The sequence below is a fragment of the Cannabis sativa genome, chromosome 6 (genome assembly GCF_029168945.1).
Source record: "Cannabis sativa cultivar Pink pepper isolate KNU-18-1 chromosome 6, ASM2916894v1, whole genome shotgun sequence".
Classification (NCBI taxonomy): Eukaryota; Viridiplantae; Streptophyta; class Magnoliopsida; order Rosales; family Cannabaceae; genus Cannabis; species Cannabis sativa.
The window spans coordinates 5,361,064-5,376,649 of NC_083606.1; the positions used below are offsets into that span (position 1 = coordinate 5,361,064).

Consider the following 15,586-nt stretch of genomic DNA (forward strand, 5'->3'; position numbering starts at 1 on the left):
GGTTTTCAAAATGAGGGGGAGAAACTTTCTATTTATACCTTTCTTTATTTTTTTATTCTGATTTTCTTAAATGTGTTTGTAAATGTCGATTTATAACCGGGACCAAATGATCTTTTAGTCTCGGTTATGAACCGACACCTATACTCACCCCAATGTTGGTCACTGGCGTCTGTTTGAAGAACACGTTTTTCGTCAGAAGGAATCTGTAGAGGTGGTAAATTTTGCATGATTTCCTTCAATTTTTTGACTGCCACTGTTTAGTCATGTGACCATTCTGGACTATTCTTTTTGAGTATATTGCTGAGTGGCCTTGTCAGTACAGACAGTCGGGGAACAAAGTCTCGTAAGTAATTGATGATGCCCAAGAATTGTTGCACCTGAACTTTCGTGAGATTTTCATCTGGGAATTTGAGTAGTTCATGGGCTATATGTGGTTGGGCTTCATATTGTCCTTTAGATAATTTCATCCCAAGGAATTCTATTTGCGTCTGTCCAATGATCATTTTCTTTTCAGACAACATGATACCATGGGCTTTAGTGATAGAAGCAAATTGGGCCAATAACGCTTAATGGGCTTTTGTATTAGGGGAAAAAAGCAAAATATCGTCAATATAGATGAGAGCCTTTTCCAATATTGGGCCATATATTTTGGTCATAGCCTTTTGAAATAGGGAATGGGCAGTTTTGAGCCCGAAGGGTAGGACGGTCCACTAGAAATGATGATTTGGAATGCAAAAGGCTGTTTTGGGCCGATCATCTGGTTTGATGCCTAATTGCCAAAATCCTGCTTTTAGGTCAAATTTTGAAAAAATATGGGCTTTGGATAAACTGGCAAATAATGAATTCTTATTTGGTATTGGGAATTTATCATCTACTAAGAACTCATTTAGGGGCTTGTAGTTTATGACCAACCTTTGCTTTCCTTGAGCTTGCTCTGATCGATTATTGACATAAAATGCATGACATGCCCATGGAGAGGAAGTTGACTCTATTAAACCCTGCTGCTCTAGCTCTTTGCACTCATTGGACGCCATTTGTTGGTGTTCTGGATTCATGCCTGGGTGACTAGCCTTTGTAGGGTTTATATCTTCATTAAGCTTAAAAGGAAGGCTTATGAAGAACTGTTGATTTTTCCAAAGAGGATGGTCACATTTCTTCAGGAACTCTGCATGATTATTGGCACATGAGACTTCGATGAGCTCTTTCTTTATCTGATGAAATGGGTCATGGGGCATTAAGAAATAGTTTGGTATTGCTTCCCATGGAACACAATGTTGTTTGTAACCATGTCCACTAGGGAGAATACGCAAACCCTCTTCTTTGTGTAAAGATCAAATCCAACAATTAAGTCTTTTCCGAGCAATTTTGATCCAATGACTCTGTGAGTAACAGAACACCCTGGGAAGAACTGCAACCGAATCGGTTTGCTGATGAGTTCTGTGCAAAAAATACCTCCATTTGCAACATGAAAGTATTGTTTCTCTTTCTTCCAATATTCTTTCGGAAGAATATCAGGGTTCATTATTGTGTATGATGCTCCCGTGTCAAAGAATCCTGCCACTTTATTGGCATATTTTGTTGGAAGAACTTGCACAGTGAGGACAGGGGATGGCTGCATTGTGTGAATAGTGACATTTGATAGCATTCTGGAGTGTCTGAATCACTCCATTGTTCGAATGCACAAAGGGATTCTGAGTTGAATTCCTCATCTTTGGAGAAGATTGACTCTATGTCGTTTTCTTTAAGAGACATCTCGGTCGTTTGTTGAATATGTGATATAAGCTTGACTGTTTTTCCTTTTGGTCACTGTTTTGCATAATGCCCCTTTTTTCCACACACAAAACATCGATCAAATTTTTTTACGAAAGTCACGCTTCTTTCGTAAAAATTTTATTTTACCTCCCTTGTGTTTCGAGAACTTGAACGTCTTGAACTTGGTTTTTTTCTTCGGGGTTTTGCAGACACGAAGAATCAGAAGGGCATTTGATGAGTAAATCTCGTCTGCTACAAACTTTGCCTAGTTTTTTGGATTGCTTCATAAATTCCTGGAGAAATCTCTTCTGGGAGCACATTTTTTCAAGGGCCCTTAAGACTAGTTGGAAAATTTCTCCAATTGTAGCATCCGTTAGGCTTTTCCCTGATCTAGAGAGTAGCCTGAAAGTTTCTTCGCCAAGAGGCTCCGGAATAGAGGAGAGGAAAGCTTGCTTTAGATTTGGATCATCAATTCCATCTATTTGGTAGAATCGTTTAGTCATTCTTTTGTAATGCTTTTCCAAGTCTCTTTTGTCCATTGAACAACACTTGAGCTTGAAAAACTCTGCTCTAAGTCTTTCAGTTACTTGTGCATCTTGGCCACAAAATTCGACATAGAGATGGCTTAGGGCATTTGCGACAGACGGGAGTTGTAGGAAAGTCATCTGTCTATATTCACCTAAGCTTGTCCACCAATCTTGCAAAGTTCCAGTGAATCTTGAGACAAAATTTAAGAGGATCGTCCCCGTCTGTGCCTGTGGTTTTTGTGTCTCCAGGCTAAGCCAAGCTTGAAATTCTTGGAATCTCTCTCTCCATTTAGATGGGGGAATGTCATCAAGAGTAAAAGTTTGAAACTTAGAATATTTACTCTTTTGATGATGCTGGGATTCTATTTTCGTTGTAACTGCTTCTTCTTCGCTTTCATCCTCACTTTTGACAATAGGCTCGGTTTGAGAGTATGCTTCTTTCGTAGATTGAGCCATAAAATGAGGGGGTACGTCATCTTCAGAAGTATCCGAGTCTTTAGACTCATCACTAGTACCCGAATCTTGAGACTCGTTACTAGTATCTGAATCTTGGGACCAAGTTTCAGAATTCTCTTCAGAATTCTCTTCTTGGTCAGAGGAAGAAGACTGACTATCAAATTCTTCATCTCGTTGGTGGATCATGACAGAAATAGGATTATGCACAGTTTGTTGGGCCATGAATTGCTTTGGCTCTTTTTCCGATAGGAAGGATGCTCTTGGAGGAGAATTTTCTAGGTGTTCCTTTTTCTTCTCCTTTTTGGTTTTTTATTGTTGATTTTCGTCAAGCATCCGTCTAAGTCGGAGAAGTGAGTCTTCTTGCGAAGAGACTGAGAAGGGTGATGCCGGAGAGGTCTTTGGCATGGTTGAGAACTGCCATGGTACTGATGGTGTATTTTCTCCAAAGAGTGTTGATTGAGACCCCGTAGGATATGATTCTCGTTGAAAAAATTGCTTTTTTAGAGATTCATACTGGGTTTTGAGGGCTTTCATTTCTGCTTCTTTAGCCAAGAATAATGACATTGGAACAGAGTTTGATTTTATGATGGCCATGAGTTCGTCATGCATCTGTTGAATCTTGTTCGTCAACTTTTCAATGATCGTATCTTGTGATTGTTGTTTGACAATTGTCTCTGTGCGGGTGATTTGTTTTTCTACTCGTTTTAAGACATGGTTCTGGGCGATCTTATTTTCTGTTTGCCAATTCAATACTTCTTCGGCTGCTGAGACCTTTTGTAAAGTTCCATCAACATTCCTAGTTGTAGGATTTTGTATTTTTGGATGGTGGGAAGTGGTACCTTGATCTTCAGTTTTTTCGAACCTCTTGAGAGGAGGAAAATGTTGGGTTTTGTGCCCTAAATAAAACTCATTTCATATAATCAGATTTACTTATTAATAAAGATCATAAATAACATTTTATGTTGCATGGTTCACATGATTTATTTCATGATTATATGTATATAATGTATGAATTCTTTTTAAGTCCAGAACATATGAATTTGTTAAGATTATAGTGTTGTCAGCACAGTGGAATATAATCTTAATTATATGTTCGAAAGTTTATTCCCTGATTTGTCAGAACACTGGATTTAGACTGACATGGTATAATCAGCGATAGGTATTCTTACACCTTGGAAAAGTGTTATGTCCTTTCCAGGACATTGGCAAAGTTTACCAGTATCAGATGTATGGAGTATACATCGGAAGGGACCGATATTGAAATTTGATTAGATGTATTAAAACTTACCGTAATATCTATTCAGTTCAATATCACCTGTTGACCCTAGATCAAATGATCTTAATCCTGATATGGTTAGGTTCAATCTCAAGAGTGTTACTCGTGTTCTTTGATTTGTTAGTTAAGCCTACTTTTGGGTCAGGGTGATATGTACAATTTGGGAACACGGTAGTGCTATTGAGTGGGAGCGCTAACATAAATATGGAATCTATAGCTTCTATCTGGCAAATAGAAAGTAAACGATGATTTCCTTCGAGCTTAACCAAACGAAAATAAATGGTGGAGATCTCATTTCACTTAGCTGAAATATCATTTATACAGGGTTAAGTGTTTTAAGGATAAAATACATTGTAGGGTGTTACGGTAATTTAATCCCTTTACAGTGTAAATCATCTATATAAAGGATCATTGATCACATTAGGGTTATAACAATGGATAACTAATGACGTGTCTATATCGTGGAACATATAGAGCGTTCTATATGACTGAGAGTGCAATTCCAAGTTCTAAGTGTGGATTCAATGAGGAATTAATAAGTTAGGAAATTTACTTGGTAAATTCGGTTCAACTTATTGGAAGCTCGGTTATATAGACCCATGGTCCCCATACTAGTTGAGACCATACTGCTTGTAAGACTCAGTTAATTGATTTTAATTAATCAATTATAATTCTAAAAGTTAGACTATGTCTACTTTATGAATTTTCACTAAGCAAGGGTGAAATTGTAAAGAAAAGAGATTCTAGGTTTAATTATTAATTAAGAGACTTTACATGTCTAAATTAATAAATATATTAAATGACAATATTATTTAATAATTATTTTCAAGTTATTAAATAATTAGAATTGGCATTTAAGAGGTTAAATTAGAAAATTGGCATTTTTGAGAAAATAGGAATGGAAAATAACAAAATGGGAAAGTTGCAAAGTGAGGCCCAATACCCTTTGTATGGCCGGCCACATGCATGAGAATTGCCATTTGTAGTTTCCATTATTTTGCCATACAATTCTAACCTAAACCTAGAAGGAATTCTATAAATAGAAAGTGTTGGCTTGAGGAAACACACAACTGAGACACACAACTTTGATCATTTAGTTTCTCTCAGAAAAGCCTCACACCTCTCTCTCTTTTCTTCTCTCTAATTTTTCGAAATTCCTTGAGTGATGAGTAGTGCCCACAAACATCAAGTGGTACCTCAATCATAGTATGTAAGACTATGGAAAATCTGCATCAAAGAAGGAGAAAAGAAGATCCAGATTCAGATCTTGATTATGCTCTGCTACAGAAAGGAATCAAGGGCTAGAGATCTGAATGGAAGGAGTCATATTATTCCCCTGCACCCACTGTAAGGTTTTCTTAACTTTATATATGTGTTTATTTTCATTGTTTTAGAATTCATATTAGGTTGTTAATAAAACATACTTGGTAGTAAATCTAGATCCTGGTAAATAATTTCCAACAGAAAATGTGCATCATAATCAATGGATGGGCTTGAGGTGATCATGTTTGCGTCAGGAAGTGATTGAACTGATGGTTGAACAATTGGTGTTGGAAATTTTTCTCCATACTTCTTCATCCATTTTTCTTGTCGTTTATAACAAGGCAAGACTATTGCAGGCTGTAAATCTTGTGCAGCACCACCTGAATCCCATCTGGTAGGTTCTGGCATAGGCTGATTGTAGCTCTTTGGTGCAGAGTATTTGACTATGTAGTTGAATTTCCCCGATGGTTGGCCTAATAGACCGATGGTTTTGTCGCCTTTTTCCAATTTTTTCTTTAGTCGTTTTCCTGGAGTGGGACGTCGTGAGGGTTCATCATCTCTTAAACAACTTTTGCAGTTACAAACATCCCAGTATTTATGTCTGTCAGAGGATTCAAAAGCATAAACTGGCTTTCCTTGGGAATCAAAGTACAAGATTTCTGCATCTATTGGGTGGATGGGTGTGAAAACAACTAGGCGTTTTTGTTTGGCTTCTGTCAAAAATAATTTCGACAGATCCATCTTCTTTTGTGTGGTAGGAAGGTTCAGTTGTGGTCTGAACCACAGGCTGTGGCTTGTGAAGTTTTTCATAGTTGGTGACCCACGACTTGGGTAAGAGCTTTGTGAGTTCTTCAGTGGTCATTTGCTTTGGGACATGTGTGCAGGTTGGTACCTGTTTAGAATCGACGGAGATAAGTAAGAAATCTTGTGTTTGAGGAATGTTAAGATCAAGAGCATGATCCTGAAGCCGATATGCCATCTGATAGTGGAGTGTGGCGCCAAGAAAAGTTGGGTCTTGATCCACTCCTACTGTCTATACTTCTACTTTAAAAGCATCAGTCAGTCGATTATCTCTGAGAGACATGTTGAAATTGGGAAACAGAGTGACGACCACTGTTTCTGCATTTAAGGTAGTTTCAATAGTAGCTATACTAGCATGTAGATATTTCCTTATTCGAGTATCAAGAAGACCAATACGAGCGCTAACTGGAAGGCCCTTACGGCCATGATAATTGAGAGCAAGTCGAATAGCACCAAAGTGGATGTGGGTATAACCCTGTGCCATCCATTGTGGAGGGAGTTCAGGGGGAATTTCAAGAGTCACAAATTGGACCTCTGGTGTTGGTGCAAGTTGGCACTGGCTGAATTTTGAGGCTTGAATGTATTCTGTTGGAGCTTTGAAAGATGGTTTAATAAGTGCTTTAATGGATCTAGTAAAAGAGGAAGGGGTCTTGGTGAAAGGTTGATATGGATTTAAGAGAGGAAGAGAATCAGAAGTAATTTTATTTTCATTTGGAACATAAGAAAGTTCGTAAAGGAAGTCTAGCTTATTAGAAGTTGATTGGCGACAGGTAGGAGAGGGTGTAAGTGCAAGAGGGGCGGGAAGAGTACTGAGCGAGCTTGATGATTCGTCAAAGTTAGCCATTGTGGAAAGTAGAGAGTCGTCAATAGGATAGTATGAGTTATGGCTCTGATACCTAAGTTTAATTTTTAGTGATAATAATATCTAAGTTATGAAACATTACAATGTTTTCACATACGTAACTCTTTCTACATGTTTCTTCATATGAACAAATTCACCACTAGAAATTTAGAAAATAACGAAAATACACTAAGATAAACATTTTACTATCGCATTGATGTAATTTTTTTTGGATTATACTTGAGTTGGATTGTTTGGGAACTCTAGTTCAACATTTTAAGATCTGCATTTCATGGATCTGAAAATTAAAGCCAGGACATTAGTTTTATGCAAATAAAATTGGATTTCTAGTTGAATTTTAGTTTTGTAGTAGTTTTTCTACACTTTTTTCATGAATTCGAAACAACTCCTATTTTGATTGATTCTGGTAGTCTTCTCAGGTGAAGTCGCCGAAATTAATGGTGGTTCTCTTTCTAGTTGAATTCTTTTCCATTGCGTTGGGTTGCTATGTGGTTGCGTAATGATTGCTCAGGAAGCATGGATCCTGAGCTGAAGATGTGTAAGGGGTATTTGTGATTTTTTTTTTATTTAGACTGTATATTTATTTATTTGGCAAACTAAAAGTATTTTTATAATATTGTTACTTTTTTTCTTTGGAATAATTACATAAAACACTATTTTTTGTAAAATATTTACATTTTTACGCTCAAAGAATGTTTTTTTTTTTTTTTTTTTTTACATTTTTACGATTTTCTAAAAAATAACACGAACAATAACATAAAATCAACAAGAAAACTACATAAAAGTAACATGAAAATAACAACAAAAAATAACATACAGATAACAAAAAATCAACAACAAATTAACAAGATTACAACATAAAAAGACCGTATTTTCTGTCAATAAAATCAAAAAAATCGTAAAAATATTTAAAATTTCGTGAAACCGTATTTTTATAAATTTTTTTATTGTTTTTATGTTTTTGTGAAATAATCCTTTTTTTTTAATTAAAACTAAAGGGTGATTCTACAATGCACCCCCTTAGAAGAATTGTACTGATGCACCCTTGACATGTTTCAGTATCCAGAAGAACTTTTTAGTCTAATTTTTTTTTTCATATTCATATACGTTATAGCTATATAAGATAACCTACAAAATTTTGAGAAATTCATAATAATTTACAATATAGAAAATAATGTTCAAACAGTCTATTTTACACGCGTATAAAATAAAATAGTCACGGGTGCAACACACTGTTTGAACGTATTTTTCGGCGTGTTAAACTTTTCCAAATTTCTTAAAATTTTGCAGGATGTCTTAAATAACTATAACGTACATGACCATGAGAAAAAATTGACTAAAAAATTATTTTGGGTGCTAAAACAGATAAGGGTGCATCAATGTATCCATTTTAAGGGGATACATTGTAGAATAATTTTTCTCCGTTTTTTGTACAAGTGATTTTTATGTAAGAATGATGATTAGATCTACCAATTTTTTTTTTTTTTTTAAATAAACAATAGCTTATATAATAGAAATTTCATACATATATATATATATATATTTTTTTTTTGCAATGAATAAATTCATTAAAAATATAACAACGTCATAGAGGCTAGTTATGAATACTATACATCTTATGTTCATCAAATAAATACTATTCTTGTCAGGATAATCAAAATAATACTATACACCCAACAAAAATAAAGGATATTCATATCTAGCCAAACAAGTTAATTATTCATCCGAAGAGCATGCACAACTAATCCATTTGAAACACAGATTAGGGACACTCCTGGAAATCTGAATAACAAACTTGTAAAAACTTTTAATAATGATCTTAAAATCATTAGAGCGGGAACTCTGATAGTAAAAGCAATCATAGTTATAATATCTTTGTAACAAACTGCAATCCAAACTCGCTATCATTTCTCTGAAAGCTTGAAGGGACAATAATGTTTTAACTGCACATAAACAAACAATATATTAGTGGGATGAAATTTAAAATAATGAGTAATTAGATATTATTGTAAATTTATATTTTATTTTTACTACAAATAAACAAAATAAGCATTAATAGAAAAAATTTATAAAAAATAGTAACAATAGTCACTATAAAGAAAATATTTCCAACCGAAAAATTATAAAAAAAATGGAAAATAACTTATTTGTCAAATACAATTAGTGTCTGATAGATCCACGAGCACTAATTCAATCATTAAAATAACTACTATAACTTAAAAAAATATCGATAACTTTATAACCCAAGTAATCGATAACTTAAAATTAAATCTTAAATTATATTGTGATAATCTTTTTTTTTGAGGGAAAATACTTAGTTATTATTAAACAATATAGATTCGTTTACAATAACCGAGTATATCGGCGGAGGAATAATCTCCAATTAAGTATAAGCCTCATCCAGTCCTAATGCAAATTTAGCTAGCCCATGCGCTGCATTGTTAGCAGAACGATAGACATGTGATACATTTACATTTGAGAAAAAGGATAAAAGACTAAGAACATCACTAATTAAATTTGAGAATTCTGAATTTGAATTGAAGGGAGCTTTCAAGGCATTGACCACCATAAGAGCATCTATCTCAATATGTGTAATTGGTAATTATTGTTGAAGAGGCCAATTGAGACTGTGAAAAAGAGCTTTGGCTTCCATTTCATGAAATTTAAAATTCCCAATAATCGGCATAGAGAGAGCAGCAGTGACATATCCTGTAGCATCTCGAAGTACTGCACCTACACCAATGGTATTAGAAGAATTCTCGGCTGCTGCATCTGTGTTGAGCTTGTAGCCAGCAGCAGTAGGTGGACGCCAAGGGGATAAGACAGCAGCAGCAGTAGGAGGCGTGGGAGGCTGCTGTGAAGGACCTGGGACAGTAGATGTGGCTGCTGTAGCAACAGATTTGTGTTGAGCCGCCGGAAATTCTGCAAAAAAACTGATGCAAACACAGCCAAGTCACTCGCACGTCTTGCATTCTTACCATGAACCACTTTGTTCCTCTCACTCCAGATTGCCCACATTATACAAAATAATTGTTCCATTTCAGCTTTGTTGTAAATTGAGGAAAGATACATCAAGTAATTCCCATTTTTCATTGAAATAGCCGCTGACCAATTAAAACTGAAATTGAAAGATCGCCAAACAACCTTAGCATATTTGCAATCGAAAAGGGCATGTCCTGTGGATTCCCATGCTTGTTTGCAAATGGAGCAAGTGGAATCAGTGATGATTTTCCTTCGAACGAGCGATGTAGCAATAGGTAAAACATCATGAATGACACGCCAAGCAAAGATTTTAACCTTTTGAGGGATTTGGAGAGACCAGAAAAGTTTCGAACACTGTACAGCCGAAGTGGAGCTGGAGCAAAGGTCTTCGCTATCCAACGAAGTTGCAAGGTGATATGCACTTTGGACTGTAAAGTTTCCGGAGGAGTGATGATGCCAAATCAGTTTATCTCTTGTGGGGAAAAGCTCAATGGTAAGGTGAGTATCTTTTCAATGTTGAGAGGACAAAAATATTGTTGCAGCAAAGGGATATTCCATTGCCTCTCATCAGTGATAAAATTATATAAATTGATATTTTATATTTGTAACTACCTAATTAATGTATGACCAGAAAGGAAACACTGTTTGACGATGGCTGAAGAAAAATAATTGTTTGATCGGAAAAAAACTTTTCAAAATGAGTAATAAATAATTGTATGATCGGAAGAAAAATTACTTCAAAATTATTGAAATTATCTATCGATTAGCAAAAAGCTTCACGATGAAACAAACATTCAGGGAAAGAGAAAAACAATATATGTAATTTTAATCAAATCTATCTATAAAAAGAGAAAAAAACATACAGACAAATTAATATTACTAAAACCATATCACAGTAATTAATATTAATTAGTCAATAAAAAGAATAGAGAACGACCATCGTAATATTACTGAACTTAATTTCCAGAACAACGGAAGCAACCCATAACGATGTCGTTTCCTTAATTTCCACGTTAGTCAATTCATACGTATATTGATAAGTATAACATGTAGAACAAAACAATAATAATAATTATGAACACGCATAAATATCAATAAATATATTTATATATTTTAATATTAATCACAGTAATAATTACCAAAAAAATCTGTATAACAAATTATACATAAACTAATAATTATATAATTAAACCAAAAACCGACAAAAAAAAAAAAAAGATAAATCTGGTAACTGATAAATTACAATAAAAAAAAATCTCAAACAAACCCTAATACGAAAGTGATTTATTTTTAGTTAAAAATGTATATATAAACCTAATACTAATAGGTTTATTCAAACCTTTTACCGTTAAACGCTAGTATAAAATTATATACGTATATCTCAAGAAATATATATTTATAATTTAAATTGTAAGGTTTCCTCTCCCACTTAGGATAGCGTTCTAACTATATATATAAACTTATCACTGTAGCTGATAACAAGAGAAAATAATAACGTTAGTGTTCTAAAAACATAGTGAATTATAGAAAATGATTATGAAGAAGAGAGGAAGAGAAGAAAAAGAAAAGAATTCGTTAGGAAAGAAACAAAGAAGCATATATAGAAGAGATGAAGAATGGGGATGGATGAGGGGTAAATTGTTGGGAGTTGGAGGTTATGGCTCTGTTTCCGAAGCGATTATCCCTGGCGAAGCTCGTTCTAGACCACCACAATTTAAAGACTTCCCGTCACTTTTGGCTGTAAAATCTGCTCATCCAGGTTCTTCTTATGCCGACCTCATAATGGAAAAGGTTGTTTATACGTCTTTGGGGTCCAGTCCTCACATCCTCAAGTTCTACGGCCACGATCATACATTTTCTGAAGAACATGATGGAAACTATGGCGGAATCATTTATAACCTGTTTTTGGAGAATGCCTTGGGTGGATCATTGAGTGGTTTGATCGAGAGAACAAAGGTTGGGTTGCTTGAGTCTCAAGCAAGAGTACACACTCGCTCTATTCTTAAAGGATTGGAGTTGATACACCATAAGGGTTTTGTCCACTGCGATATAAAACCATCCAACATTTTGATGGTTCATTGTGATGATGATAATCCTCATGGTGTGGATGGTTTGGTTGCCAAAATTGCTGATTTTGGTCTCTCTAAGAGAAGTAATGATGATTTTGAGAAACGAGTGAGAGGTACTTCGTTGTATCTGTCTCCAGAGAGTGTTTGCGAAGAAACTCAAGACCAGGCCTCTGACATTTGGGCTCTTGGGTGTGTTGTTCTTGAGATGTTGACTGGAAGTACGCCATGGGATGTAAATTTGGGGCAGGAAGAGCTGTTCAGCAAGATTTCTACTGAAACACCTTCTCTACCATCTTACCTTACTTCCACTGCTCAAGATTTTTTACTTGAGTGCTTCACCAGAGACCCCAATCAGAGACCTTCTGCTCAGATGTTGTTGAATCATTCGTTTGCTATGAAATGGGAAGAGGATTCCGAAGAAGAAGACCCAGAAGAAGAGGATTCTGAAGAAGAAGACCCAAAAGAAGATCCCAAAGACGACCTAGTAAAAGATCCCGAAGAAGAGGAAGATCCTGAAGAAGACCCAGAGGAAGATCCTGACGAAGACCCAGAAGAAGATCCCAAAGAAGAGAATCCTAAAGAAGACCCTGAAGAAGATCCCGAAGAAGACCCAGAGGAAGATCCTGAAGAAGACCCAGAGGAAGATCCTGAAGAAGACCCAGAGGAAGATCCTGTAGAAGATCGAGATCCCAAAGAAGAGGATCCTAAAGAAGACCCTGAAGAAGATCTCGAAGAAGACCCTGAAGAAGATCCCGAAGAAGACTCTGAAGAAGACCCTGAAGAAGATCCCGAAGAAGACTCTGAAGAAGACCCTGAAGAAGATCCCGAAGAAGACCCAGAGGAAGATCCCGAAGAATCCTGAAGAAGAGGATCCCGAAGAAGAAGCTGATCTTCACAATATGATCCTTGCTAGAAAAACCGAAAATTGCAGTAACCTACATAATACAGAAACTCAACTAAGTAAAGAAAAGGTGTCAAAGAAATTAATTACAAACATTGTAGTATTACACTCTTTGAAAGAAAAGTAAAGTTGTCATGTTATACCTTATTTAAAGTGACAATCTCGCCACCCTCACCATATCTTTTCAAAATGCTCTACAGACAAATAAATAAATAACAGCAAAAAATGTAATAAACCATGAATGTAATTGTGTTTAGAGTCTGAAAAATAAAAGTGACCATGCTTCAGAATGTAATAAATTATGCATGTAATAAGTGACTAAAAGACATTAATTAACAAGATATATTATAATACTATACTTGTACGATTAATTCACATATAGTTTCAGAAAGTTGTGGGAATAATGTTGTGCCAACTTAGTCATATTGTATAATAAAGCTATAATTGATAAACTAATGCCTTTTGTTCATGTGTACACGAGACATATATATATATCTATTTATATATATCTACATATATATCAGTGACATTTAAAAAGCACTCAAAATCAATTGCAAGTAAAGAAAAAGAAATATAAAACTATGTAAAATAATTTTTGGTGTGTTTCTTTAACTAGATAATTATACAATTGAGATGTCCCAATTTCACTATAAAATATTACAATTTTTGAATTATTAATTATTACAAAATGTTGTTTTCTAAAGGGAAAACAATTACTAACATTTTTTGACAAAACATGAAAACACGAAGTGACTAACACATCTATAAAATCAAACTTAAGCCTGAACAATGACTTTCCGATCGTAACATCATATATGAACTGTAAAAACCAATCAACCAATCAACAGATCAAACCGAAAGCAGTATAAATGAAAGTAACAACATATGAGAAAACCCATGTGAGAAAAATGGCATGATGATCCTCTAAACAAGTGCAAAAAACCAAATTGCAACACAAAAATATGTGCAGAAATCCTTACTATTTCTGTCTTAATCTGGTCAAAAGGTTGCTTGTCTAACTTGTCAATGCTTGAACAAATAGTTCTAAACTTGCCGGGGGGAACTCCACAAATTTCTAACATTCCATCTAGTAACTTCAAATGATTCAATTTTATCTGTGATCATTAAGAAAGCAATAACAAACATTCTAAGTAAAAGAATATTTAACAGAAATGCACAAGTACTACAGTTAACATTGATACTTTAACTAGATAAAACCTACCCTGACATGTTTGGGTAAGATTTTTTTTTTATGCTGAATATCAAAGAAGCACTCTTGGAAGTGTTTTGGTTAAAAATAAAAAGGCCTTTTTCATAAACTAGGCCAAACGGAACCAACAACTACACAAGAACCTTGAGTAAGATAGCAAAATTCATGCCTTTAAATATCAAGTAGTGCAATTCATAGAAAAAACAAAATTGCCGATGAACATGAAGATCGGAAAGAGAAGTTACCTCATATTTTCCGATTTCCAGTTCATCCAGTAATTCGGTCAAAATCTGGCCCCATTCTTTCAATTGACCAGCAATATCAAAATCACATTGATAAAATTCATGATATCTTCCTTTAGATGGGTTGTCTCTTCTGCAAACCTTTGCTATGAAGGATGTTATGCCATTCATAGCCACAAATCTAGCAAAAGGAACAATTAAGTCACAAAGCTCCCCACCCTAACAACCAATTAGACCATCACAAAACCTTAGTTGTGACAAATTAGAAGCAATTAATTCATAAAAATTTTAAAAAACATATAGAAAGTTAATGTCATAAATCAAATATCAACTTCTTCCCCATATTTTTTTTTTGTAAAAATCTCTCTTAGTTCAAATACCAGAGTATCCAAGCTGTAGCACCATGCCTCTCAAAAACATCTTCTATAATTGAAAAGGCTTTCTTTCTTATAGCCATTTGTTCTTTTGAGAAATCCCGAGTACCCTGAAATGTAACAAATATCCAAGTCAAAAATGTCAATTTTATTTATCTGTTAACTAAATGTCCTACAACCAAGAACACCATTAAGCATCTAACTTACTCAATCTATTCTCAATCAACAGCCGTAAATTTGGGGGTTATTCTAAACCAACCATCCCCTTCAACTTAGACCCATTCAGCAATACCTTCATATTGCCATCCCCAAAATCCATCAAATGATATATCGCGACCCCAATGTTTCCAGCGCAGTAGCCTCCTTTTGGGTCAAATCTAGCAAGTCAGTGTCTAGCCTTTGCGAGTTCTTCGTGTTCAATGCTTCATCAATTCGTACTTGTGCAAGGCCATTGGCAAATCAATGGCATAGACAGCTGATGAGGACAGAGACTATCCCTTGCCCCCACCCTATCGTGGTAACAAAGACTTCGACTTTCTCTGCCATTGTATTTTAGGGTTTTTGGTTAGAGAATAGAAAAAAACCATTATCCTCTACAGGTATTCCATTTTGTGGACTCAACCATAACAGATGAGAAGCCATACCATTCGACTTTTGATCTATTATAGTTACAGTTATTACAGTTATTACTTTTTTGAACATAATAGCTACATAATCTCAATGCGTTACATACATAGAAGAAATTATATAATTGTTCGGTTTTTCACAATTTTTTTTATTTCTCATAACAAACAAGAGTGGTGACATGTTTTCACCTCTCTTTGCCCAAAAATTCATGCAAGGACTCATTAAAAAGAAAACTAAATTTTGC

General features: G+C 34.9%; 2 protein-coding genes across 2 annotated transcripts; one reads left to right on the forward strand and one right to left on the reverse strand.

The window, feature by feature from the left end:
* The first annotated feature begins 11,449 nt into the window (after window positions 1–11,449).
* On the forward strand, window positions 11,450–12,850 carry LOC115694878 (mitogen-activated protein kinase kinase kinase 20-like). The gene has a single exon (XM_061117915.1). It carries the CDS (start codon window positions 11,450–11,452, stop codon window positions 12,848–12,850), a length of 1,401 nt encoding a protein of 466 aa, XP_060973898.1.
* Window positions 12,851–13,407: 557 nt separating this feature from the next.
* LOC133039048 (histidine--tRNA ligase, cytoplasmic-like) lies at window positions 13,408–14,892 on the reverse strand. Its single transcript, XM_061117859.1, has 2 exons — window positions 14,345–14,892; window positions 13,408–14,004 (listed from the first exon to the last, which is right to left on the reverse strand). The coding sequence occupies exons 1-2, from the start codon at window positions 14,510–14,512 to the stop codon at window positions 13,723–13,725; spliced, it is 450 nt and encodes a 149-aa protein (XP_060973842.1). The 5' UTR covers window positions 14,513–14,892; the 3' UTR covers window positions 13,408–13,722.
* Between the last annotated feature and the right edge of the window lie 694 nt (window positions 14,893–15,586).